Genomic DNA, 27,936 nt, shown 5'->3' on the forward strand with positions numbered 1-27,936 from the left:
TTACCTGAGTTTCCAGCCTTAAATGCAGCTCCCAGAATGCTTCCCCAATTCGACTACAAATTGTATGTCTTTCAATGCACCAGGAGAGAAAGGTTGACTGCATAAGGTATATTAATTTAAGAGTAAATTAATAAAGTATATTAATTTAAGCGTAAATTAATTTCATTGAAATGCGGCTTAGTTCTAGCCCTATCTTTTTGCTACACTGGCCCCTTCTTTTTTGGGAGGGGGAGGTACGCCCATTGAAGCTCACATGGGCCTCAGATCATGTTTCTTATCCCTTTCATGGCTAAATCAAAGATAAGAGTAGATTCAGCAGCGTCATTGAAATAAGCAGGGAAGAGAGTAACAACTACATAATCACAACTTTGTTCCCAATGTCAAACATCTTCTGGTCTCTCTTCTTCATTTCTCTATCCATTTCTCTAAAATAATAAAAGGACACTGAAACAAAATCTGTTATGTTAGACAAATCACTTTCTCAGCAGCACAACTATAACAATCTTTATTCTTGCAAGTGTAATTATATGCTGTACACACAATTTAGATAGGATGAAAAGGCAGGCCAGGGTGGTAAAACTATTTGTCCGTTCATTCTCAGAATTTACTCTATTTTATTACTGGCTATCACGGTCTCTTGATAGTTTTCAGTAAAATATCAACTTAAAAAGAGAGAGATTAAAAACTGATGATGAATTGATGGACCGCTGATGAAGTCACCCTAGTTTGGGTAATGCAACATCGTCAAGAAAATAGCCGGGCTCACAGAGTGCCAAAGATTCTTCATATTAAAACTGTTTTTTAAAGAACAAGTAAAATAATCAAGTAAAAGCATGTTTGTTTTAAAAAGGCTATCTGGAAGGCTGTTAAAAAGCAAACAAAGGAATTAAACTCTCTTCCTTAACTGAAATGCATTTTGATAAATTTGGCAGAGGTACAAAAAGGATTCATGTCTAATTCTCTGTGAGTTGGGCCTGTGGCATAAACTCCCTCAGTTGCTGGCTTGGATAAAAAGAGGTGTTGTACAAAGGACCCTGCAGCTCAGCCATATAAGATTTTTTAAAACAATAACCAGCAATTTAAAGCTAATAATAAGAAGTCCATATGTATACCAATTACAGTACTAAGCCAGAACTATTTAGAACTCTTCAGCACATCTTGGTTATCCAGAAAACTTTGTTGGACAAACCTGCAGTAAGAATTCTTGTGCAAAGTTTTGCCCAATAATGCAGTGACTGGAAGATCAAAGCACCCAACAAACTACTTTTAGTCTTGTAGTCCAATTTTATCACTTATTTAAATGGAGATGCTAGGATTTAAGATGATTTAAATGTAAATAATTTGATTTAAGCAGATTGTCAATGTAACGGATAGGTGGTGCAGTTAGAAACGTCGCCACTAGATGTCCTTGGAGTAAGCTAAAAAAAACTTGGTTGCATTAATTTGCACTTGAGCTTTAGACAAGAAATGTTTTCCAGTTGCACTTATTCAGGTTCATATTTATGAAGCTATTGGTGTGAAATATTAGGGCACATTCCATATTAGCATAGATAAAGGCACATAGTAAGCAAACATATCTGTATATTAAGATTAAATAGCTATTACTCTGTGTGCCTCAAAATGAAATATTCTGATATATTGGTGTATTCATGAATTTTATATCATCAGCAATTGGGGAGGAATAATTATTGCTTATTCTTCATTGTAGCAACTTCAGGGGCAAACCTGGATACACTCTCATTTCATAGCATCAGTTTAACCCCAATGAATCTTTTCTCATATTCATTCTTAATTTTGGCCTTTCAGGCTTCATATTCCTCACCTCTAAACCAAAAACTGATATTTGAAACAAATACACGACTAAATACATCTTAAGATCTTGAATAGTTGCGTATTTGGGGTGACCAACTCACCCAACCTTGGCTTTTTCTTCGCTGTTCAGTTAATAAACACCATATCTATTTTTTCTATCATACTGAGAAATCAAGCTCAGAAGTCTGCACCAGATATTATTGGGATCATCGAATGAATTTTGTTTAAAGGGTATACATTCAAACTGAGTTTGATTTTAATAAATTTTTCAAACATATAAGTAGAAAAGCATTTTCCCGTTTGGCTGGACCAACTTTTGCAATGTGTGTGTTCAGTATGCATTGGCTGATACATTCAGTATGGACAGAAAAAAGGGAGAAGCTACACTGCCTTTCCTAAGGACTATCTGATGTGTGAATTCATATCTAAAGATAAGGAGAGGCTCTGGCTAGATTTTTCATGGGCATTTACTTTCTGTCCTTGTGATCACATTTTAAGCTCAAAGTAAATGACACATACTCTAATCCACCTCTTTGAAAGCATTTTCCCTCTATACGCCATTTTTCCCCCACTGATACTTCCGTGAGATGCTAAGTCATTTCTTCTTCAATCTTGCAGTGTTATTCTTAGATGGACGTCTGAAGCTTAACAAATTATTGGTGTGCCTATGTAGGTATCCAACTATTTCATTGAGAAGCAAATATTCAGATGTCAGAAAAGGAAGGAAAGAAAAAGAAAAAGACCATATCTGGTGTTTATTTTATTTTTATAAAATGAAGCATTATTTTATAATATAAAATGTTTATATTATAAAATAATGCTTTATTTTATAAAAAATAAAATAAGTCCTGTTGGATGTTAAGTGCTTTGTGGAAGGCAGCACCCATCAATAATATTTAGGATTATTCATATTTATTGACTATTTTCTACAACAGTGATGATCCTAAGATTCTGAGAATTATCTCACAGAATTCCTTTGCAGAAAAAAAAAGAAAGAAATATGTGCAATTAGCAGACACATATAACAGCATGAAGGGCTTTGGGAGCAAATGGAAAAATTGCAAGATGAATATATTTTGCAGCACAAAGTAGGAGGGAAATATATACACTTGAGGAATCTTTTATGTTCCTTGTTAAAACTGTATGATTTAGTCACTCCTGAAGCTCTGGTATCAAAAAGTTTGAAGCTATTTCAAAAATTGCCAAAATAAATTTGGATAACATACAAGAAATTTGGAATGGATAACTGGAATATACTATATAAGGTCACCTTATTGGGGAGATGGGTGGCATAAAACATTAATAAATACAAATATATTGCAAAATGAATTCTTAGGTTTTCAGAAATTTTAAATATGTTTTAAATTTTAAATTCTCATATCTAAAAATTAGGCTAATTCAATACAAAACCCTTTCCCACTTTTTAGATAGAAGTTTCAAAAAGATTGATTACTGTTCTTATATAGAATATGCAACAAAGGTGAAGATGCAGATGATTGATCAAGTCTGTAAGTAATTTGCTTTTTGTTAGATATAATTACTCTGGTGAATGCGAAGGTTTAAAAATGTCTGTGTTATTAAATTAGAACTTTGTAAATCCCGTGATTGGACTGCAGGAAATAATGTGATAATGTATTCTTGGATGGATGTGTGTGAACCAGATTCCAAGGTCTGACTAGCAAATTTATCAATGCTCAATCTTTGAACCGGTTGGTTATCAATGAAAAAGAAAGATCAGAGACTATGTTTCTGTTTGACCAAGGCTCAATTTGTTATTAAAAAATTGAATTGTGGTCATTTAAAAGATGTTGCCATTATGTATGTATTGAAACAAATACATATACATCTTTATGCTTCTTTTTGGGTTGGCTCATTTACTATTTTCAGTAACTAATCATTACAATATTTCACTAATATTTCAATATTAGAGGAAGGTTCACCGGATATCCTTTTATAATTAGGAAGTTCTTTCCTGAAGTTGAAGTGAAGTGAAAATAAACAGAAAAGTGTAGGCCCTTAGTTTTTTTTATTGTTTTATTGAAGTTGTTTTTCATTTTTTTCCTAACATCCTGGGCTACTTTGATAGAAACAGTAATAAAAATAATAAGCACTATGATTTTCCTTGTCCTCCCTCTCCTCCTTTGCATAATCATCATGAAATGTTGATGGCTTCAGTTAGTTCTTAGTGTAGATCTCTTAAAATTGCTATAACACTTTCAGGAAAATAGCTCTCTAACATTTGTTATTGCAATAACAAATCTCATTTGACTTTTATTTACATATGCTGTGATGCTGAACATTGCAGTAATTCTGCATTTTTAAAACAAAAACAATGAAATATTTTGTCTCCTGGGTGTTTGTTTGCTTGTTTGTTTGTTTGTCTTTTTTAAAAAATGTGGAAGCTTGGGACTTCTGAATTCATTTTTCAACAGTGATGTCCCTGAACAGAAACAAAAACTTATATTTTAAAAAAAGACTTCTTCTCCTGAACTGTCTCAAAGTGATTTTCAAAAAGTCAGAGGAAGAAGAAAAAACTAGAAGAAAAGACTCGACATCTGTTGATGCAAAAGCATTCAGTGCTACAAGCATTCTTGGTAGCATTAAATAGTGGTTTATGCTTGCTGAAATTCAAGAGTGAAATGAAGCCCTACCCGTAGCATATGGGGGTAAGGTGCAATATTTATTTATTAATTTGCTGCTCATCTCACCACAAGTGACTCTTATTGCCATTACTGAAACTTGGTAGGGTGGAACCCATGATTGGAACATAAGTTTATACATTATTAAAAAAAAACAAAAAACATCCCAGACCCAACGAAAGAGGAGCGGAAGTTGCATTGTATGTAAGAACATAACTTTGATATTATAAATAAACTTAGCATGAGAAAACGGTTTACAAAACACTAGTAAGAAACATATGGGAGTGAACTAGTTTTATTTCCTTTTCTGAGTTCCATTGTATTTAAAACTGGAGCCAGCAGCTCCAATACTGTAAATCAGCATGAAGTTAGGATTAATTAATTAATTATCAATCCCATGATTGGACTATAGGGAAAAAATGTGATAATGTATTCTTGGAAGGATGTGTGTGAACCAGATTCTGACTAGCAAATTTGTCAACTCTCAATCTTTGAAACGGTTGGTTATCAATGAAAAGGAAAGATCAGAGAGTATGGTTCTATTTGACCAAGGCTCAATTTGTTATTAAAAAATTGAATTGTGGTCATTTAAAAAATGTCACCATTATATATGTATTGAAACAAATACATATACGTCTTTATGCTTCTTTTTTGTTGGCTCGTTTACTATTAATTAATCAGAATAAAGCTGGAAGAGACCTTGGAAGTCTTTCCTTGATTAGTTTCTATCCATTGTTTCTTGTGTTGTCTTCTGCTCCTTAGCAAAATAAGTTGACACCCCCCGCTTTCTTTGTGGCAGCCCCTCAAATACTGGAATACAGCTATTTCATTTCAAGTATACAAACATGTATATAGGCACCCACCCACATGTAATATCAGCCTTTTAGTAATTTCAGCATTTCTGAGTATATTCTTATGCATAGAGAAAATTGTAGAAGACAGAGTCTTGCGGGAAACATTGGATTTCCTGAGACAGTTTCTGCAAGGCTCAGGGAATAAGCAGAGAAGCCAACCTTCCCTGCCACAGTTGTTAAGTGAATCACTATCGTTGTTAAATTAGTGACACCAGTGGTGGGATTCAATTTTTTTTTACTACCGGTTCTGTGGGCGTGGCTTGGTGGGTGTGGCAGGGGAAGGATACTGCAAAATCTCCAGTCAGAGGTGGTATTTGCCAGTTCTCAGAACTACTCAAAATTTCTGCTACCGGTTCTCCAGAACTGGTCAGAACCTGCTGAATACCACCTCTGAGTGACACATTTGTGAAGTGAATCTGGCTCATTGGAAGGTCACAAAAGGTGATCACATGACCCTTGGAACTCTGCAACTGTCCTAAACATGATTCGGTTGCAGAGCAAATTTTGACCATGTGACCATGTGGGTGCTACCAGAGTTACAAGTGTGAAAAATGATCCTAAGTCACTTTTTCCAGGGCCGTTGTAACTTTGGACAGTTACTAAACAAACTTGTAAATTGAGGATTACCTGTACAGAAAAGAAACCAAACGAAACTTCACCAGTCAGTAGTTCAAGTCAAACCCAGGTGGGTGATAGAAAGGAGAAAAAAATAACATTGGTCAAAGATATCCAAAATAAATAAGTTTCCAGACACCCAACACACAGTTTAAATAAAAACAAAGTGAATCTTAACACACTTCTAAATACAGCTAAATAACTTCCAACCTTGTCTGAGGTAACTCCCTCATCCAGGACTCTTGCCAGCTCTCTCACCTGCCCACAGGTTTTCTGTCAAAACCTAGTAGAACAGCCTTCTTTCTTTTTATTGGTCTTCAGGGTTCAGGTGACTTCAAGCTGACTTAAGGACCAGCTGCTTCACATCACCATTAATCATTTCTTAATAGGCTGTTGCAGCATATACTAAGTGTGCAGGGGTGGGATTCAAATTTTTTAACAACCGGTTCTGTGGGCCTGGCTTAGTTGGTGGATGTGGCTTGGTGGTCATGTGACTGGGTGGACATGGCTTGGTGGTCATATTATTGACTGGGTGTGGCCAACTCAATATCACTCATCGAGGCATGCATCTCCTCGCCTGGCCTCTCATGACTGTGGGGATGCTGCAACAGTCATAAGTGTGAAAAATGGCCATAAGTCACTTTTTTCAGTGCCATTGTAACTTTGAATGGTCACTCCACACAAGCAAAGTACGAGCAAAGGAGGGGGAAAAACTCCAAAGATGTTCCTGGGTCAGGAAGTCTAGTCCTGCCAAGAATGTAATAAGGGTTAACGGAGAGGCAGTTTTTGTAAGCAACACCAGAATGTTTCCTTCCTGCCTTCCTTACAGGATTAGGCCAGTAATTTCTTCTAACAACCGGTTTCTCCGAACTGCTTAGAATGTTAACAACTGGTTCTAGCAAATAGGTGCGAACCTGTAGAATCCCACCCCTGTATAGGGCCCTACATTGAGAGTGTTGTTTTTTTGTGTGTGTACCTTAACCAGATCCCATCTTGTTTAAATTTGTAATGTCTTTTTGGTAATATATTGCCTGCCCAGTATCAATTGGAGTCAAAATAATAACAACAGAATAACAGAGATGTTCTAGTCTACTCAAGCATAAAACCTTAAGTTGGTGATTGAGGAAAAGGGATTAAAAGGAAGGTAGGGGTGGGGAATGATTCTTCTTACAATTACCCAATGTTTTTCCTTTGTTCAATGTTATGCAATAATAAACCTAATTAGATACTTAAAAATGGGGTGTTTAAGCATAGGGATCGGTATTGAGAGAGGGAACCAAATGATGAAAAATACTGTATATCCTAATTCAAACTCTACCTCTTTTATCACAAAACCATGTGGAAGGATGGTACCAGTACTGAAACACCATGATGCATCTTTTATTTGGATGAAAACTTGGTTAGTTGTGTATGTTTCTGGTTGGCAGATAGAAGAGTTAGAAGAACCAAATATCAGCTAACAGCAAACAGCCTAATCAAGGAAGTATGAAGGACACTCCCACCAGCATTGATGGAGCAAGCCACTAGTATAGGGGTGTTAAACTCACATCATCACGGCAGCGTCATGTGACATATTGGGACTTTTCCCCCCCCTTCGCTAAAGTGGGCATGGCCAGTATGTGACACATCTGGCCCATGAGCCAGGAATTTGACAGCCCTGTACTAGTATATAAAATGAAAACAAACCCCACTCCCTTCTGGTACTGATGATGTGACCTAGTTTGGTAATGAAATGTCTGCAAGAAAGCAGCCAAGCTCAGACAGTACCAAGGACGTCACCGTTCAACCCTGAACTCCAAATACTGTCTTCTATTGGAACCACACATCAACTTGTTACCAGAATGACCTCTTATTATAAGTTTTTCTCTTTCTGCTGAGCTTGTATTGGGGTTGCATTGTTTAAGGAAAGGGCATTACAAACCTAAGATTAATCAGATTTAACAGGCAGACAATAGAAAAATGATTTACAATGAGGATATTTTCTTAATAGGTATGAGCTACTTTGACCTCTGAAAAGAAGAAGGGGTAAACACAGAGTGTTCCTTATAAGAAAATTATCTATTGTATAATAACTGAAGAGTTACGGGGGGAATAATGGGAACTACTTCTAAGTCCCCACAAATAGAATCCTTGAATCTTCAAGCATAAGTGAGTACATTCAAGCTGTTTGAGACAGCAGGCTTCATATGTGATTCATTGTCCTGAGAGGAAAAGAGCAGAAATCATCCTGTTCAATTAACTATTACTTTAGATGAGGTCAAGGATTAAGGGTATCTTCAGTGTCATTTGCCATTTTAGTTTACTGAGTTAAGGAACCCTTTAATATCTCTGCAATAGCTACTGGCAGTGTCATGCATCAAGGAGGGCAGGGACTGACGAACTGCATGTTTTTCCCCACGGATTCTAAAGCTAATGGATAAGTATCTTGAGAAAAATACTTAGCCAAAAGAATAAGGACTTTTATGCAATTTCCTACCAACATTTAATAAACCAGTGCAGCAGAAGAAAAAGACAGGGTAGTATCTGAAGAATTATGGTCACATGTTTGCTCCCAAATATAGCTTTACTGACATATTGATAATTTTAATTAAAGTTGAATCTTGCATGCACATATGCACATGTACGTAATAGATACAAACAAAATATCCCGAAGGGGAGTTTTCTGCCTTCTGCACAGAGGTGGATTTGAAGCTGTACAGATGCAGATAGATAACTCCACAAGACGTCCATAACAAATTATATTTATTGATTCATCAGGTATCCTCATAACTCACATTTGTGATGAAGTTCTTCTTTAATGACCAATCCTTTGTATATCTGCCTTGTGGTAAAAGATGGTTATCTCCTAACCCATCTCGTAGCGATAGAAAGAAGCTGCCATGAGTTAGAGAGTTCAGGCAAAAGTGAGGAAAACCTCCCCCAACCCACCAAGGGTCAATTCAGTGACCAATCAGGATTACAGATGTGGTCACGTGACATGGACTACATTTCCCAGGATACCTTTAACTACATTTACCAAGATGCATTCCCTTAAGGGGACAGCTCACAATTACTACCTAACTATCCAATTCCCATACACTGACTGGGACAGCACAGGGAGCTAAATAGGGCTAAAATTGGATACATTCCAAAAGTATCTCTGTTAACAGAATAAAAGCAAAGATGAATGGCTTAAAGATATGACTTTGTGGCAGAATGGAATGAGGGGATCACATTATAATCTCAAGATCTGAAGAAATCTACTCACATGTAACTATTTAAACATCTTTACATTATGCAGTACATAATAAGGCAAGGCAGATTTTTGAGAATGTACTTCATGTTCATGAAGGCGCAACAAAGCACTCCCTCAAGGTGGTTTTGCAAAACAATTCTGCACCTCTCTTCTCACTGCAAAGTGAAGTGGCCATGTTGCTTGACTTTACCACTTCCGGCTACAGATAGTCTTCAAGTTACGGATGCAATTGGGACCAGAATTTCCCTTGCTAAGCAAGATGATTGTTAAATGAGTCAAGGATGTTACAACCTTTTCTACTGTGATTGTTAAGCAAATTGTTTATTTATAGCAATAGCAATAGCACTTAGACTTATATACTGCTTCACAGTGCTTTACAGCCCTCTCTAAGTGGTTTACAGAGTCAGCATATAGCTGCCAACAATCTGGGTCCTCATTTTCCCCACCTCAGAAGGATGGACGGCTGAGTCAACCTTGAGCTTGGTGAGATTTGCACTGCAAAATTGCAGTCAGCCGGCAGTCAGTAGAAGTAGCCTGAAGTACTGCACTCTAACCACTGCGCCACCAAGGGCATCATATGGGAATTAAGCAAATTCTGTTTCCATACCATAAACTTTGCTTGTTGGAAGCCAGCCGGGAAGGACACAAACGGTGATCACGTGATCCCAAAGATTCTGAATCTGTTGTAAATAAATACTGTTTGCCAAGGGGCTGAATTTTGATCCTGCGGTTATGGGGATGCTGTGGTGGCAGTAAGTGTGAGAGATTTAGACGTAAGTCGCTCTTTTCAGTGTCATTGTAACAGTCGCTAAATGAATGGTTCTAAGTTGAGGGCTACATGTACTTCATTGATTCTTGGCAGCTCTAGAATGATTAGAAATAGTTTCTACGCATTGGCAGCTCACTTGGAGAAACGTTTCCCGCAATTACACATGCCACTCAAGACTGCAAGGTGACGTAGACGAGTGTCTTGTCGAGATAAACCATCTTGCTTTTTTACCAGGATGAGGAGCATTGCTTTGCTGTCGTAGCACCAAGTATCTTCTCAAAGCAAATCAAAATTGTCAAGGCCGTGTACACAATTGTCTCTGAAAACAGGCTCTGTTTAAATTGCACAGTCTTTAAAGGATTCTTTAAGTCTTTAAGCTGGCAATAAATATTTCACCGGGAAGCAGATTTTGTGTTCGTGTTTGATTGTCAAATGACAACATGTATTCAGTGAGAAGAAATATAAATTCACAGGAATCATTTCCCACCATTCCTAGTATTTTTCTGCAAGTGCAAGCTTCACAACCGAGTGTTGATTGGTCGTTGATTATGACAAGAATTGACCAAGTGATTTATCACCTGAGCCTGAGGTTATGAGCTGAGAGACTGACTGTACCCAAAGGCACCGCAACTTTCATGCCTAGAAGTGGGACTAGAACTCACAGTCTTCTGGTTTCTGCTTTCTCAGTAGGATGAATATAATACCTAGTATTATCATGTATTTTTCAACCTCTAAAATGCAACCACAAGCCACATTTTCCCCTCAGATTCCTTCTTCATCATAACTGATCCTTTCCCCTGTATTCAGGAGTGCTATTTCCTTCTTCCTCATGTTCCCTTTCTCCCCCACTATTTCTAGTTTTTTGTATTCTCAAAAGCCATTTTAAGCCATAGCACATGCTGTTCTATTGCTCATCATTTTGTAATACTTCAAATTGAAGTTTTCCCAATTGGATTATTATTGGTATCTACAGTATGTCCCACACAGACATACTTGGATATTTTACAGGCTGAGTAGGTAACGTGGACTTGAATATGTTACCAACATCTCTCTTTGATGCCTGTCAAGCTCTCTGTTCCACCAGGTTTTTCAAAAGAATACTAATAATAATAAATAATAATAAAAATAAATATAATAATAATAAAAATTATTATTAAAAATAATAATAATAAAAACGAAATAGTAAGCTAGCTTACTGTCAGTCATTCTGTGAAAAGACAGACTTCTCATGGCAAATGTTTTGTGAGAATGCACACCGCATGCTCCAAAATTTTTAGATATGCCATGACTCTTTTCAGAACATATGTATTACTTTTTTGCCAGCTGTTATTCAAGGTGTACATCACTAATGTTTATTGCAAGTATCAAACCTGTTTTGAACCAAAAATGAAGATGTGTCGGATATTGCATACTTCTACTGGTGGATCAATACCAAAGTGATAAAGACTTTGACCAAGCAACAGAACTCTGCAGTTTGATTTATCTCTTTGCTGATCTGATTTCCAAGGTACAAGAGTAACTCTACAGGAAGATCATAGAAAAGATGCCTATTTCCATTTCTTGTGATCTCTTTTCATGCACTCCAGTGGAAGGGAGGATTTCTTATTCCAAAACTACTAAGAGTTTGCTGATGCCTTGAGACAGAAGCTTCTGACTTGAAGGCCAATAGATCAGCCAAGGCATTTCAGGAAGGAAGAAGGGCCAAATGAAAATTCCTTTGAGCTATGGGTACCTTGTTATGGTTTTATCATAACTGAAATTTTAAACTCAATAAATGTTCAAACAGATTTCTGCTGCTGAACTTTTCCTCTACGTGGGTTTTTAAGAAAAATGTGGGTGTGGGTATGTAGCCATATCAATTATTTTCTAAGATGTTCTCCTTTCAGAATGATACTGATGTCTCCCACGTTCTCTTTCCTTGTTCTCCCTTTTGTCTTCCTTTTATAAGTTTTCTCAATAAGGTTGCATACTTTCTCATATTTTTCAAACCCCTAGCATCATTCTATTCTTCATTTTATAGCACCCAGACCCACTTACAATTTTGGCCCCTTAATGGACCTCGGAGTTCTTCCTGCCTTAGCCAGGGCAAAAACAGACTTGGCAACGGTGCAGAGGTCAAAGAGGTGTAAATGTTGCTTCTCAAACAATTAAGAAATGGTTATGTCAACAGCCATCTGTGAGCGTCTTCATGGAGCTACCTGGATCATAGGAAGTCTATGGAAGGAAAATCTCTATCCCTAATGATCATAGCGATGCAGTGTTTCTAAACTGATATCAGTTGAGACACTGGAATGCTTGAAATCTATCCTCAGTAATTTTGCTGAAGAAAACTCTGAGCTTCATGCTTAGAAAGAAATCACTTTGAGTTTGGGCAAAAGTGCCTGGCTGGAGGTCCCAGCAATCTTATTTCTATAATGACCCATTACCGATGGTTTAAAAGAACATGATTTAGCTACAATTTTGAGAAGTCAAAGGTTTTTCATGAACTCTTTCCCCATTCTTGCCTAAGAGAATTACTTCTTTAGTCTTTCATATTTATTGATCGTCTCCCTCATGGTTCAAGCAGGCAACTGAAAAGCATGGGGGATGCCTAATTTTTATACGTAATGGTTTACACAAACAATGGGGAGATAAATCTTCTCCCCTTAACTTTTAGCTTCGAGAAGTGAGCCAAACAAGAAAGGAAAAAAACCAAGGGGATTGAAGTGGAAGGAAGTTCAAACTCCTTTTCAATATCTGTTTGTTTCCTTGGATTTGAATGTGGGAGATGGTTGTATAAATAGCAATGGGTACACACCACCACATCCAGATTTTTCTCTAAGGTTCTGCTTTCATTATTACTTTTAATAGTAGTTAGTAATAATAGTAGTGTGGTGCTAAATTTGTTGCTTCTGCCTTTTTCATTCCTATCCTTTTCCTAAAGGAGTTGCCCAGACATATTGTTATATGGTTACCTTTGAGGTCCAAATATAACACTTTAATCTCAGTTTCATAGACTTTAGGACACTTAATTTTTCTCTACAGCTATTTGTTGCTGATGTGACTAAATTTGTGAAATGAAATATCACATTTTCAGGGGCCCACTTTGACTCCTAAAATGCTAGGACACTTGCAAGGATGCCAACTGAACAACTTTGTTAATGAAAATCAGGCTTCTTCACAGCATTGATGTGAGTTACCTTTGACCTAAAAGTGTTGTGTGATCTGACTGATCATACATACGGATGAATGAGATTTTGAGAATGGCAAAAAGGTATCACCTTGCCTTCATTCAGACATATGCCCATCGAAGGCTTATTATAACCCACTTTCCCGACTGAGCATTCATTTGAGAATTACATAGAACTATTGGCACTGAACATATCTATTGTACAAACTACAGTGTTTGAACTTGGTACTTGCAGATTTATGCATGTCATAAGCAAAAGATAAAGGACACTTCTTGAATTTAAACCAAATGACTGGCCTTTCAGAGAAAGATATTTGCTCATTTTCTTTGTTTATGATCTCATTATTTTTCAATAATTAAGCTGGATTACTATTCTTTCAAAACACATGCTCTAAGTATTTCACTCCTCTCCTCTTCCTTTCTGATTCCTTTCCTTTGGTTGTACTCTGAAGTTAATGTGCTGTACTTAAAGATCAGTTTATGAAGTAAAATATTTGCACGTAATTTAAGTGAAATATTAAGACATATGCTTCTGGAAAGTGAGTGAAAAATAAAATATGAATAGCAAGGGCATTTTCCAGCATTCCCAGGAGATACGAATGCAGTATTTTAAAAGCTAGAGAGAATTTTATTGGATATTCAAAAAACAAGGGCATTGCTTCATTTTTCATCTCATGCCAATTGGTTTTTAAGAAGGAGAAGTGATAGTTTAGAAACAGTATGCTAATGGATAAAGAGAATTCCATTATGAAAACTATAAATAAATAAATAAATTAGAGAACAAAATAAAAACCAAAATTTTATAGCAAACAAAATCTTCATTGTTAACTTACTGTCAATGCACCATAGCCAGAAATTATTTTTAGCAAAGCAGCTCACTAGTTTCAGAATGACTACTTCATAACAAGCTATTTGTGAACATAACATTATCCTGTACAAAATGTACACCTGCACAAGAAACCTAATATACTATGCATACATATATATAGATGATTCAGAGCCAAGACCTCTGTAAGCATTTTATGCATAGAATTGCTTGCCAAAACATTTTGCTGCAACCATCTCTCCTTCTTAAATCTTTTCACAACACTGGAATTAACCATTTAATTCCAATGTCTTTGTAAATAAGGTGAGCTATGAGCAATTAAAACAATAATATAGTTTTTGTCTTTTTATTTCTGCCTTTTATTTTTCTTCTGTTTATTCCCTTTGCTAAAGTTTTTGCTGTAAAATCTTGGTTGGTATTTGCCAAACTAGTTTGCCTCCCCTCCACAGCATCATGTACACAGAAATGCTTTTTTGGGATGGTGTGAGGGAGTCCCTTAAAGTCAACTTTGACTTTTGGCAACTGGACCAGTCCCTGCAGTTTTCTTGGCAAACTTTTTTTTTGAAATGTTTACTTTCTAAGGCTAAGAGTGAGTGACTGGCCCCAAACTCATCCAGTTGGTTTTGTGATAGGGCAGGACTAGAATTCAGCACCTCCCAGTTGCTGATACTTTAACCACTACACCAAAGTGACTCTTATTGTCATGCCCAGTTGGAATCTGATTCCAAAGGAGAGGTGGAACAGCTGACAGGGAATGGGAATGTGGCTCTGGTGGCTGTGGAGGAAACTGGGGAAGGGCACAGGCTGGCTGGGCATTCAGAGGAAGACCCAGGCCCACCCCTCTTCATCCTAAGGCACGCAGGGAGGAATGGATAAGGGAGCAATGTGATTTATGGGGGAGGAAAGGGCCCTGATCCCTTCATGGGCTGCAGCTGGGAAAACTGTTTAAAAAGGCAAACTGCACATGGCAAAGTTGCTGGAAGCAAAGCGTGCATTATCTTTGTCGAGGCTTATCTGGGTTTTGGCGTCCTCCCAACTGTAGGTGCTGCGTTATCTTTTGGAAGTCTGCAATTTATCATCCTGGCCTGTCATGTTAATAACTTCAGCGTGGTTTGTGTTGTTTTTATTTCTAATTATCTTTACTTTGGGTTCAGACTGCATTTCTTCCCTTCGTAGACTGTTTTTAGAAGAGTTTGATCTCCAGCCGAGGATAACTGGACATTGGGGCCAAGTTGGAGGCATTAAAGGGAATTTATCTACTTTGGTGGCTTTGTTATTTTTGTGCCATGCCCTGGGTCATCACACTTACATAGGGATACTTTGCAATAGAAACGGATCTGATTTATCTAATTGCTAAATTTAATTGATAGCTTATGTTAAGATAACGCTTTCTGAACCCCCTACAGCTTTTAATACAAGCACTTTTCATATCTTCCATTTAGAGATTGAAGTTATAGAACTCCTGTAGTTTTATTTGTACTAGGATGACTGATATCAAAGGGCAATTCCAAAGGGATGAAGCTCAGCCCTTTGGGGTTTATATTGTAGGTTTCTGCAAAATTCCATCTCCTTGCCTTGTACTCTTTTCCATAAAATTGCTAAAAAAGATATCTTCTGGGAATTTTAGATGACTTGTCTTAATACACTGAAAATACTTAATTTGTTATTTAATGAGGTGTTGAAGGTACTGATCCTGTGATAGGTGTTGGAAATGATGCATGTCACCAAACCCACAAAAATGAACTTTGGAGTTTCTTTCCCTTCTGAAGCACTTATTCTTATGACATTCTTATCTAGCATAGCCTTTATATACTACTAAAACTCTCACGGCCATACCTTTAATGGGGGAAACAGTGCATCATAGGGCAATAATTTTTAAACCAAGGTACCTAAAATGGGCTAACTTACAGAATGTGTGTCCAAAATTTGGAACCCATGACTCTCAAAGGAATGAAATATTGGAACGTGGTGGCTGTTTCAGTGCTACTGGTTGCTGCTGGGCTGCTGCAGTCACAAAACCTATATTTTCAATGTTCTGTGACAGCTTCCCAACCAGTCTCACAATCCTTCACTTCTGCCTGCTGAAAAGGGAAGGGGAGGCAGGAAAATTTCTGATGGTCCCTGATCCTTCCCACAAGGAAACTAAATGGGGAAGCTAGCAGGAAGTCGAAAGTCCTTCCTGCTCCCATTGCTTTTTTTCCTACCCATTTTTTTTGCCATTCCATTTCTCTATTTAGGAAAGAAATATCACTGAAACAATGAGCCAATGGGGCAGAGGTTGTCTAATTCTTATCTGATTTCAACCCAGAGGTTGTGAGTTAATCAATAAAGCCAGCTTGTTTAATAACATGATTAAACATCATCTACCCATGCATAGTGGAAATTGATGCATGTTCCCACAGTTTAGTATGCCATTCTTCTAAACAAGAAATGATATATAATTTCCAATAAGAAGCATGGAGACTCCTGGCAGCTGTTATCATATGCAAAATCAATTTTGCATTCTTTATATGACTGTAACATTTAATGATATCAGGAAAAAGCTGGCAGGGAAAAAAGCCATTAAGTAAGATTTGCTTCATTCTATAGTTATTCCATAATTCTAGGGTTATACGACATTACATATGAATAAAAGTAAATTCAACTTCATTGTGTTCCCAGCTATTTATCTATTTTGGCAACCAGCACTGAAGTAACATACCAATGGGAAAATTGCACTTTTCTCTAAGTGTAATATTTGCAGTAAATGTAATATTTGTTTCCTAACAATATTCCTGTTATTGCATATCAATTATTTTGTTTAAAATCGACATCCATTCAATCATGCAATCTTTGACTAGTTTGGCTTTTGAATGAAATCATCAGTCTATTATCATTTACATTTAAAATAGGAGGGAAGACCATAGACACATGTAGAAAAAGTAGAATGTCACTTGCGGGTTTTTTCATCCCGCATCTAATGGGCTGCTCATGGGGTAGGCCTTGCAACACCGAGAAGGAAAAATGACATGAGCCAGGTTCCTTGGAATGAATGAGCAAGCGAGCAAGCCCAGAACAGTTTGGGGCCTGCTCTTTTATTAACAAGAAGTAATAAGAATAGTTACATTGTTTGCTAATCAGGGCCAATAATCTCCTTCCACATACTGGCCCATACGGAGGACCAATCATCTCCTTCCACATACTGGCATAACCTGGTGCATCATGGGTTTTTTTGATCACCCTATACTGAGCACGTGCTGAGTTGCTGGATTTCCTTGTTCCTGGTTCATGACCTACCTTCTGTGTCATGTGGCAGTTAGGCAGTCACTAATAAGGAAGCAGAATGGTTCCAGCATCTCCTCTGTTTTTATTTGTTTTTAGGAGCTATCCTGCTCATTGTCACTGAACAGTGGCGGAACCTTATCATGGAGCTCCAAACATGCCAGAGGGAAGGATGCTTTCTCAGGGGAAGGAGGTTTCTTACCATAGCTCTGGTCCGGGGGTGTATCAGACGCGTCCTCAGTTTTGGACTGATAAGCCAATAGTGACAGTTGTTCGTCCTTATCACCAGAGCGCATGTTTACAAGCATATTGATATCAGTATCTATAGCAGCTAAGCGTTTTTTGACAAATTTTAGTAGGCGAGTGCCTACACAGGGTCCAATGGTACAAAGTAATATGAGTAATATTATAGGTCCAATTAGGGCAGAGAGAAGCGTAGTAAGCCAAGGAGACCATGAGAATAGTCCCTGGTACCAAGCATATTGCGAGGACCTTTCAAGCTCTCTTTCTTTTAACCTTTTATCAAGCTCTTTCATAGAGTCTAGAACAATTCCAGAGCTATCCGCATAAAAACAACATTCTTCTTTAAGTGCTGCACATAATCCCCCTTGTTTTAAATATAGGAGATCTAAGCCTCGTCTATTTTGTATTACTACCTCGGATAAGGATGTGAGAGAGTTCTGCAAGGCTACAATTGAGGTTTCTATGCGCCTGAGGTCTTCATCAATGGTGGCACTGAGTTGATGAAGTTGATTCTGGTTAACTGCTAGTGCTGCAATGCCGGTAGAGGCACCCATAGCACCAAGACCCAAGAGGACTGATAATGTTAGAGCAGTGACAATCTCTCTTTTCGCTTTTAAATGATATTGATGAGGCTCTAAGATAGAAATGAAATCATCAGAGGTATACACATCTATTTTTGGAAGCAATTGTACTTGAATGCAAAATGAATTACTTTTAACTAGCTCATCTCCATGAACACAGGCCGTGAGACCGGTAGAACAGGCCCAAAGGGAATTGTTACCAGGAATAAAATATTGACCTTTAAGGCGCAGAGTGATGTTAGCACCACTCACCGTGGAAAAGACCTGAGTGTAGCCTGCAGCGATCGGATTTCTGGATTGTGGGAGATATAAATCACAGAGATATTTACCAGTAGTAGCATTGGCACAATATTGAGAATAGTTTTGAGGAATGTTACCAAGACAACATCCCTGACCAATGACTGACGTAATAGTGAGAGAGCTATTTCTCCATCTCCATCGGCATGAGGAATCATTAGTAACGTTGACAATGGGCTCAATTGAGCCAATCGCTTCATAAAATGGAGGGATAGAGGAGACACACAGCCAACATTGGGAAGAAGGGGTAGAGTTAGTAGAATTCAAAGCTTGGTAGGAGGAGGAGAGCAATCCTAGCAAAGGGTGCTGTTGATTGGTTAGTGGCTGAAGAAAAGAAGACTGAATCTGATCAGCATTTGGTCCTAAGGGAGGGGAGGGCAGGAGAGAAACATAACGCTGGATATAAAAAACATTGCCATAATGATAACCGGGCCATGAAGCATGCATACGACCCCCCCATTTAACCCCAGTGTCCCATTTTTTACTACTTTTCCCTGCATTTGTAAAGGTGATTGTGACGGGGTTGCACCGATTCCATGGTCGGGCAGCATACTTGTGGCATGATGGATAATGGCCGGTAGTACGGCGGATTATGATCAAGTCATTTTTGTAGGGGGGTGACCATGACATTTGTCCAGTAGAGACACAAGACCAACCCTTGCAAAAACAGTCCGCCACCCCTCCGCACATATAGATGTGAGCAGGAATGGAGTCATGTCCAGGGCATACATAAAAGGGAGTATCCTGGACCCATTGAAGATTTGGAGTAAGAGATCCAGTCTCTTCCCTGTATACCATTTGTCCCAGGATCATTTCAGCCAGGTCGAAGTGGAGGGAAGGAAAATAAGAGTCCAATCGAGTGTAGTTAGAAGTGGAGTTTAGAATCTGCCCATAAGTATCTTTAATAGTCCAGGTGATGTTGAAGGAGCGATGAGCAAGTTGAGTGTCCTTCGAGCGACGATGTCGAGCAGGTGCGGGTATTGACGGAAACTGAGGAACCATAGAGGCATGCAGGAAACAGCCACGGGCATACAGCGACGGTGTAGGAGCAGTTGTGCAGCGGTGTAATGTCAGCGGTGGGCAGGAGGAAAGTTGGAAGCGAAACTGGTTGTTGCAGATGTGGCAGATCAAGGAGAGTCGATGAGACAGCCACTGACGGAAGTTGGCAGGTGGATCCCACAGGATGGAGTCATCACAATGGCCGTGCAACGAGATGGAGATGGCAGGCATTTGTTGAGGTAGGGTGGACCAAAGAGAAAAGAAGGGGGAAATGGGAGGATAGTGGAAGGAGTAAGGGGTGTAGAGTTGAGCGGATATGGAAAATTGGATTTGAGTGCCGTTAGGCAAGGTGGAAAAGGCAAGGCAGGAATAGGATCCTATTGTAGATGGGTGAGAAAGGATGTGAAGGTCAAGAAAACAATATTGGAAATTAGAATAGCGCTGTTCCCGTGTGTAGGGAGAAGGAAAGACGGGCTTTTGTTTAAAAAGGCAAGCGATGGGGCAGCCGTGAGGGGGACGTGGCAGTTTATAATGAAAAATTATCTCAGCTTTGAATGGGGCAAACATGACCGCGGGAGAGACAGAAAGTGAAGTGAGCACAGGGTGAAAGAAGAAAAGGAATAATATGAAGGGTAAAATGCTATGAGGAGCCATTTGGATGGCTTGTGTTAGACGACCCCCCTTTTCTCCTAGTGGAGACACACGAAGCAGGAGGAGGTGGGTCGGCCTTTAGAGGCTCCTTGAAAGAAGGTGTGATGTTGTGGGCTGTTGGCCCTGTGTGTGTAAGGGGATAGTCCTCATAATTTGGAGGTGGCAAGGCATCCCCAGGACAATTTTGAGATGAGAATTTATGATGGACCATTAAACATTCCATAACATGTCTCCAGGCTGTTAAAATGCCAATTGGAGCTCGGGGACTGTATGGAGATATTCGCCAATTTTAGTCCAAGTGCTAATTTTAAGAGAACCCTTTTCGGGGTAGGTGGGACAATGGAGCCAAATATATTGGAGCGGATCAATTATCTGCCGTTTTTTAACAAGGGATGTGGGCTTCCCTGAGGCTTTTAATAATTTGGAAGAGGATTCGGTTAATTCTCTCAATTCCTTCAGATGCTCCGTCTGTTGTTGAGAGAATTTTCCGCCCATACTTACGGAGTCGTGGTCGTGTTTCAGGCCAGACGAATGCGCAGCTCCCTTCGAGCGAGTAAGGATGAGCGGTCCGAGACGCACCCTGGAGTGGATCACGTCGGGGTCACCAGAATGCGGGTTTTTTCATCCCGCATCTAATGGGCCGCTCATGGGGTAGGCCTTGCAACGCCGAGAAGGAAAAATGACATGAGCCAGGTTCCTTGGAATGAATGAGCAAGTGAGCAAGCCCAGAACAGTTTGGGGCCTGCTCTTTTATTAACAAGAAGTAATAAGAACAGTTACATTGTTTGCTAATCAGGGCCAATAATCTCCTTCCACATACTGGCCCATACGGAGGACCAATCATCTCCTTCCACATACTGGCATAACCTGGTGCATCATGGGTTTTTTTGATCACCCTATACTGAGCACGTGCTGAGTTGCTGGATTTCCTTGTTCCTGGTTCATAACCTACCTTCTGTGTCATGTGGCAGTTAGGCAGTCACTAATAAGGAAGCAGAATGGTTCCAGCAGTCACTTGAGCTAACTTAAATTCTTTTTTTTTTTTAAACCCTCAAAGCTAGCAGATACATGTTCAATCTATGCATCAGTTCTGATCTGGCCAATTTCATTCCAGAGTGAATGAAGCAGAAGTAGTCATTTATTGAACAATCAATAAAGTCCTCAAAAAGGATTTTAATAAACATTGTGGGTGACCTCTAGACATTTTATAATGTCAGATGCACTGCTACAGAAATGTAGATTTAATTCCCACCCCCAAGGTACAGGTGTTTCAAAGCCTTATATAGTTAGACTCCCAGTCCATAAATGAATGCCCTGTATCATATTCTAGTGCTTACTTGCTTTTATTGGTAAACGGGGCCCTTCACCAATAGATTTATTCTTTCATAGAAAGTGCTTTAAAAATAAAGAGTAAGTTTTCTTAGTGGTGGCTCCTTATTTACAGAAACTCTATCCCCAATTTTAGAAATCAAAAATTCCTATTTGAAATAGTATTAGCCCAAATACATTATGCTTTACCAAATTAGAGTATTGTAGATTTATAAAATAAGATTAGTGAAAGAATAGGATAATAAGTAAAATAAGGCAAATAAAAAATATATAATCAAATCAAACATTTCCCGTGAGGTTTCTGATAGATCTTGCCAGCTATTAAACAGAATTCAGTGACATTGTAAGAGAATTCATCACTCTGCTCAGATAGGTAATTAAGGGAAAAAAGAGTCAGCATAAATTGAAAGTTGAGATAATAAAGGCGCAATAGGTTTGTGTGCACCAGAGATGGTATTCAGCAGATTCTGACCAGTTCTGGAGAACCGGTAGCAGAAATTTTGAGTAGTTCGGAGAACTGGCAAGTACCGCCTCTGACTGGAGATTTTACAGTATCCTTCCCTTGCCACGCCCACCAAGCCATGCCCACAGAACTGGTAGTAAAAAATTTTGAATCCCACCACTGGTGTGCACATTGTGGTAAGACTGACAATAGAAAAATATGCAAGGTCTTGTTTCAATAGCTCCTGATATACAATGACAAAAGATTCTTAGTATGGAAATATTTGGAACCTCTCTTCCAAACTGCAGTTCACAGAGTGTTAAAGTTCTTCACAATTCTGTTATAACAATTTGACTGAGCTGTTCAGCAGGCTTATATCTGATGACTTGATTGCCTAAGTTTAGATCAGCAGGGATTAGGCTGTTCTCAATTTGTTTTTGCCATATCAGACACCCGTTGTTTGACGTTCTTCTTAACTGAGTTGTACCACATTGTGATCAAAGCATGAGGAGAGAATAACAATGATAGAAGCCTCTTCTCCAGTTCCATTGTTCATTTTGTAATGAAGGGGAATCATGTAACCCATGTGGGATCAAGCCTACAGAAAAGAATATAAATTTTAGACAACATTCAAAGATATTGATTGGCTTCAACTTTAGGGAGAGTGGCACTGGGCACCCACTGAGATTCTTGAAGCATATTTTTTTTAGGAACTAAATGCCCAATCTTTGAGAAGTTAGTATATATGCCAAGTTGCAACCAAAAAGGAACTCCGCTCAAACTTTTGCTGAGAAGATTTTTTTATTGCAGCAGGAGTAACTGGGCCCTGTGGATAAAAAAAAGACCCCAAAAATCTGGATGACCAATAGTGAATTGGATGTATCTTGTAACAAATACTTTCCGTTGGCACATTTCCTCCTTGACACCAATAATATTACTTCAAGGTGGTTGAAATGGGTTACTTATTTTAAGCTGGGCTTATTTATTGTCTAATTTTGCAGCCTTAATCTTTTTTCATTATCTTAGTTTTATCATAGTTGATTTGAAAAAAAAATGTTTGTCACATTAAGAAACAAATATGTGTGATGTCCTTTTCAGACCTACTTAAGTTGGAGAGAGAATTACCACACTGTTGGTATATATGAATGTCATAAGATGTTTACTTCATGTTTTGGTCGATGGTATTGTCTAGGTGAGCAATCAATGTGTTAGTGTACAAATTATGACACTGGGATCTAGTCCTGCCTAACATCTTCAAAACAATTTTTTTAATGATTGGGATTGAAATAATATTTTAGTGTATATAAAATATATTCAAATTTTTTAAAAAGCGGTTGTTTTCTTCCTTTGTGTTGTCTCTTTCAATTGGACATGCTTTCCTATCCCAGTTATAGGGATTTGATTTGGATTAGGTTACCTGTCCTTGTTCTAAAAGAAAATAAAAAGAAGTGAATGCATCTTTAAAGGAATGTAGCGTATTTGAATCTTGGGCTGCTATTGCAAGGGGAAAAAATATTCTGAAGTGAGCGATTTTCAGTAATGAAGAGATAATAGCCAATCTAGCTGAGTTTTGCTGTATAATGTAACCTACTGGAGGTTTTTCAAAGGCATCCTTTTTAGGAAATTGAGATTCTTTATCGATTTTTATCTTTTCTTCTTTTCTTCTCCATTGTTCTATGAGGTGGGGGGAGGGAACTAAAAAGTAAAAGAATGAATAGTTTCTGTTAGAATGATGTACCAATCCTATCATCTTTTGATATTCTCTTGATTTCTAATTATGTTTCTGGTATCTTTAACAAAAGAAATACCCCCAAAATTAGATGTGTAACCTATATTATTCTTTAATGTGATGTTCTACTTTTCTGTTTGTAGTTCTTTAAGTTTTTGTCTTCCTTCATTAAACATTGAATAAATCACTGCCAGTTTATGACAGATTTTAACCATAACACAAACAGCAGGAGGTGTAAACTCCGCTCAGTTTGGATAGGCATATAATATCCATGTCGACATCATCTTCCCCTCCAGGCATATTGGCAAAACGACCAATGGAAGCTAAGCTTTTTCCGACAAAGCTTCAAAAATAAAGTTTTCTTCTTTCATCTTACTACAAATCAATTGGAGCCCTTACAGCAAAATCCTATAAAATAACTTCAAACACCACTTCTTAGTCTAAAAATTTGTATTATGGCTAAATCTCTTTGAACTTTTTATGACTGAAGTTTGGAGAAAAATGATTTAAGTGCTATCTGCTAGACATCAGAGTGTCAAAATTTCACTCCGTTTTTCTTGACACTTAAACTGCTACCTACTGTATGTTTTGGGAGGGGTTACTTGCTTTTAACCATATAACTCAGTTCATTTGATAAAAGTGACTTAACTTCAGCTTAGGCTACTGAATTAATCTCCTTTTAAAAGGTTCAGTAGCTATAACTGATTAGTGTAGTTAAAAAAACCCTCATCTCACACAATTCAGGTAGTTCAGAAAAACCCTGATATATTAATTTTGAGGAAATAAAGAAAGCAGGTAAAGGTGAAACAGAACATGAGAAAAAGATGGTTCTAGACTCTTACAGAAAATAAAATCTGTTATAGAAAATATGTCATCTGAAATAGGTCCTCAAGGAGGTTGAGGCACTCCTTGGGATATTTTCTTATAATAAAGGACTCTGGGGAAAAAAGCAGACATGCTGGCAGTAAATTCCGGTCACAAAGGTTTCATACTGCTGCTTTTGAAACAAGCAGATAAAATGCATGCAATTTGCATATCTTTCAACTTCCTAAAGAATGTCTGAAGAATGGGCTAAAATTAATCAGTTTTGCTGACATTTTAGTAGCATTGCGTTATCTGATATGAGCAATACTTCTCACACTTAGGGTCTTTTGAATTGAATTAGTCACCTTCACTAACCACAGAACATCCTTTGATAGGGTTATAAGGCATTCCAGATTATTATTTTGTTGGGTTTTATCTCAATGAAATTGAAGAATCTGTTCTTTTAGAGATGATAATGAGAATAAAGACACCTTCCCAGCCAAAACTGTCCTTAGATAATTACTGTATTTTTTTTCCAAACAAACCTTAAAAAACGAGTAACTGTCTGAAAAGCTTTGGTATTAAATATTGTTAAGATATGAATAAAGATATAACTTTTATTGTCATTTTTTGTGAGCACACTGGCTCACATTAAAAATGAAATTCTGTTGCCTGCTCTCAAGAGAAGTATATATCTACCCAAAGACATACATAACACACATACACACATGCTACATGCATACATAAATATATAAGTTTTATTTATTAAGTAGAATTTCTATATTTAGTGACGTTAACTCTTCCTTAGAAGATGCAATGTGTTCTATTGTATAGAAGTGTTTCCTAACCTTGGCAAGTTCCAGGTATGAGGACTTCAATTCCCAGAATTCTCATCAAAGAAGCCTGCTGGTTGGGGAATCTGCAAATTGGAGTTGACATACCTGGAAAGTTCCAAAATTGGAAAACCCATTGTGGAGATTTGGCTCTGGGACCATTGGTTTCTGACGATTTCTACCTCTTACTCATATTTAACTTCTTGAAAATCACCAGGATTCTGTCAGCTACGCAGCATCCAATCATAAGGCAGAACAGGAACTACAAATGAAATTAAGAGTTCATTCCAAATTAGTTAAAAGTGCAAAATGCAAAGATCTGTCTGTCGTGGCTCTGAAAACAAAGAATGAGGAACTCCAAACTGACATTCCACCCTAAGATCTTGAGACCCTCAAAAACCTCATATTTTATCAGATCCCCTAATGAAACACTCCTTTGTCCTCGGACCCTAAGTATGAAACCAGTTCCCAAACAATCCCAGCATAATTATATCAGGAAAATCCTGGCTGTATTATTTCTATGGCAAAGAATGAAGGAGGAATGTGCAACCAAGACTCCATGAGTTGTTAATGTCTTTTTGCAGTAAAACTTTGAATTCCCCATACCTCCATGAAGTCATTAAAAAAAAGAACCCTGTTCTGTGAAACATTTTGAATTCACCCATTTTCCCTTTCTGACGCTCTAAAAACCATCCCGCTCTTCCTAGAAAATGTGCAGATGGAGACAGTAAAGAATGGAAGTTCAGCAAGGGAGGACAGGTTATCCACATAAACATTCTTTCCGCTGTGCTTGGAAAACTCCTCTCTGGCAGAATTTCAAAGGACATGCTTGCTATTTGGCTTCATCAACTTCTTCTCTCTTGAGATAGAGCAGGGGGTCCTCAAACTTGGCAACTTTAACACTTGTTGGACTTCAACTTCCAAAATTCCTCAGCCAGCTTAGCTGGCTGAGGAATTCTGGAAGTTGAAGTCCACAAGTCTTAAGGTTGCCAAGTTTGGAGACCTCTGAGATAGAGCAACATCATGTTTAAAATATAATTGCAATGTTCTCTTTCTAACCTTAGGAAAATTTACAAAGTGATCAACAGCATGGAGAACAAATGGACTGGGCCCTGCGCATCAGTGCACAAAAGAGAGCTTCCGACTCTTTGCATGTGACGGGCACATGATTCGAAAGACTACTGTTGTGTCAGTCCTGAACATCATCTTCTTGGTGTAATATCCATCTGGCATACCGATTACATAAAATAAAACACAAGCTTGAGATGCTAAAACTCATCTGACAACACAAATTAGACTTCACACCACCAGTCACAGATATCAACATTTTAACTAATGTCAAAGTCTGACTGTTGCTAATGAGCTGCGACACTGAGAAATATTCCTGTTATAAGTCACACAGTCACAATGAAAGGTAGAATGGATGCTGAAACACCTGTTCAGAAATTTCATTTTCAGTTGCAGCACAGGAGTTTTATTGTTCACTTTGTGCAGGCCAATATTTCTAGTAGGAGTTTCCAACTCCTGAGCTCCAATAGAAAAATTGGGAGTATTATAGAAGACAAAATATATCTCATGAGGAGTGCTATTACTAGGGAAGAATCTCAAAAAGTGCCTGGAATGTGGGCAATCCCATAATATCCCTGTGATGAAATATACTTGTCCCAAACACTGCATCTCACAGAAATGCCAAGCGATGAAAGAAGATAAACACAAATACATCCTTGTGAACCAATACATTTTGTCCAAGAAACATCTCATTTTCCACTGTGGTATATCCGGATTTACTTTATTTAAGCCAATGTGTGGCTTAAATACATTGACTTAAATAAAATAAAGCTAATGTTATTGATACATCTGCCTTCATAGTGAAGCAGCATTCATTATTGCTTTCTTTACTGCTAATTGTGGCAATGGTCATGGTAAAATCTCGCCAGGCAACAAACTCCTGGCACACAGACTGAAGGATGAAAACTTGTGAAGAAGAATGGGCACTTTGGACAAAATGAAAGATAGATTTTCAACAGATCAGATAACACAGCTGGTGAAGTTTTGAATGCCTCTATAGTAAATTCCTATAGCGATTTATCTAGGAGTGGGATTCAAATTTCTGAACAACCGGTGCTGTGGGCGTGACCTAATTTGTGGGTGTGGCTTGGTGGTCATGTGACTCAGTGGGTGTGGATTGCTGACTGGGCATGGCTTGGTGGTCACATGACTAGGTGGGCATGGCTTGTATGTAAATATTGAAAATATTTATGTAAATATTGAATTTTTTATAAAAAAAAAGAACAACTTTTACCCAAAATCAGGCAAAGCAGGCAGGCAGATTGATTTGCTCACAGAATCACAGATTCACTCAGAGATCTACCATTCTGCAATCTGCTACCTGAGTCTGCACTGAAAAATAGAAGCTTAAGTCCTAAAGAAGGTTCAACTCTGCTTTTAGATTAGCTAGAAAGCAAGAAATCCAACAATTTCCTGCTTTCTAATTTCCTGCTTTCTAGTTAATCTAAATTTCCCAGCACAGCTGATAGTCAGAACAGCTGATGGTCAGGAAAAAAAAGGAAAAACAGCAATTTACCAAAAATTAGGCTAACGCAGGCAAGTTGGATGGCACACATGCCAGGTAAGGAGTGAGCAGGGTGGGTAGGGGAGGGGCCAGCCAATTATGTGATTTGCCAGTTCTCCGAACTGAGCAGAATTATTACAACCGGTTCTATAGAACTGGTCCAACCAGGTAGAATCCCACCCCTGGATTTATCCAATATCCTGGCACAGCTTGGTAAATCAGAATATGGGATCAATCAAAGAAGGTAAAATCTTTTTCTGTTTCAAGACTGGCGTT

General features: G+C 38.1%; 1 protein-coding gene across 1 annotated transcript; it reads right to left on the reverse strand.

Moving 5' to 3' along the window:
• Positions 1-17,275: 17,275 nt before the first annotated feature.
• LOC113416346 (MLV-related proviral Env polyprotein-like) lies at positions 17,276-19,531 on the reverse strand. Its single transcript, XM_026674168.2, has one exon. The coding sequence runs from the start codon at positions 19,529-19,531 to the stop codon at positions 17,276-17,278; it is 2,256 nt and encodes a 751-aa protein (XP_026529953.2).
• Between the last annotated feature and the right edge of the window lie 8,405 nt (positions 19,532-27,936).

Source organism: Notechis scutatus, chromosome 3 (assembly GCF_049901735.1).
Source record: "Notechis scutatus isolate UNSWTSFEM ecotype Mainland chromosome 3, rNotScu1.2, whole genome shotgun sequence".
Lineage (NCBI taxonomy): Eukaryota > Metazoa > Chordata > Lepidosauria > Squamata > Elapidae > Notechis > Notechis scutatus.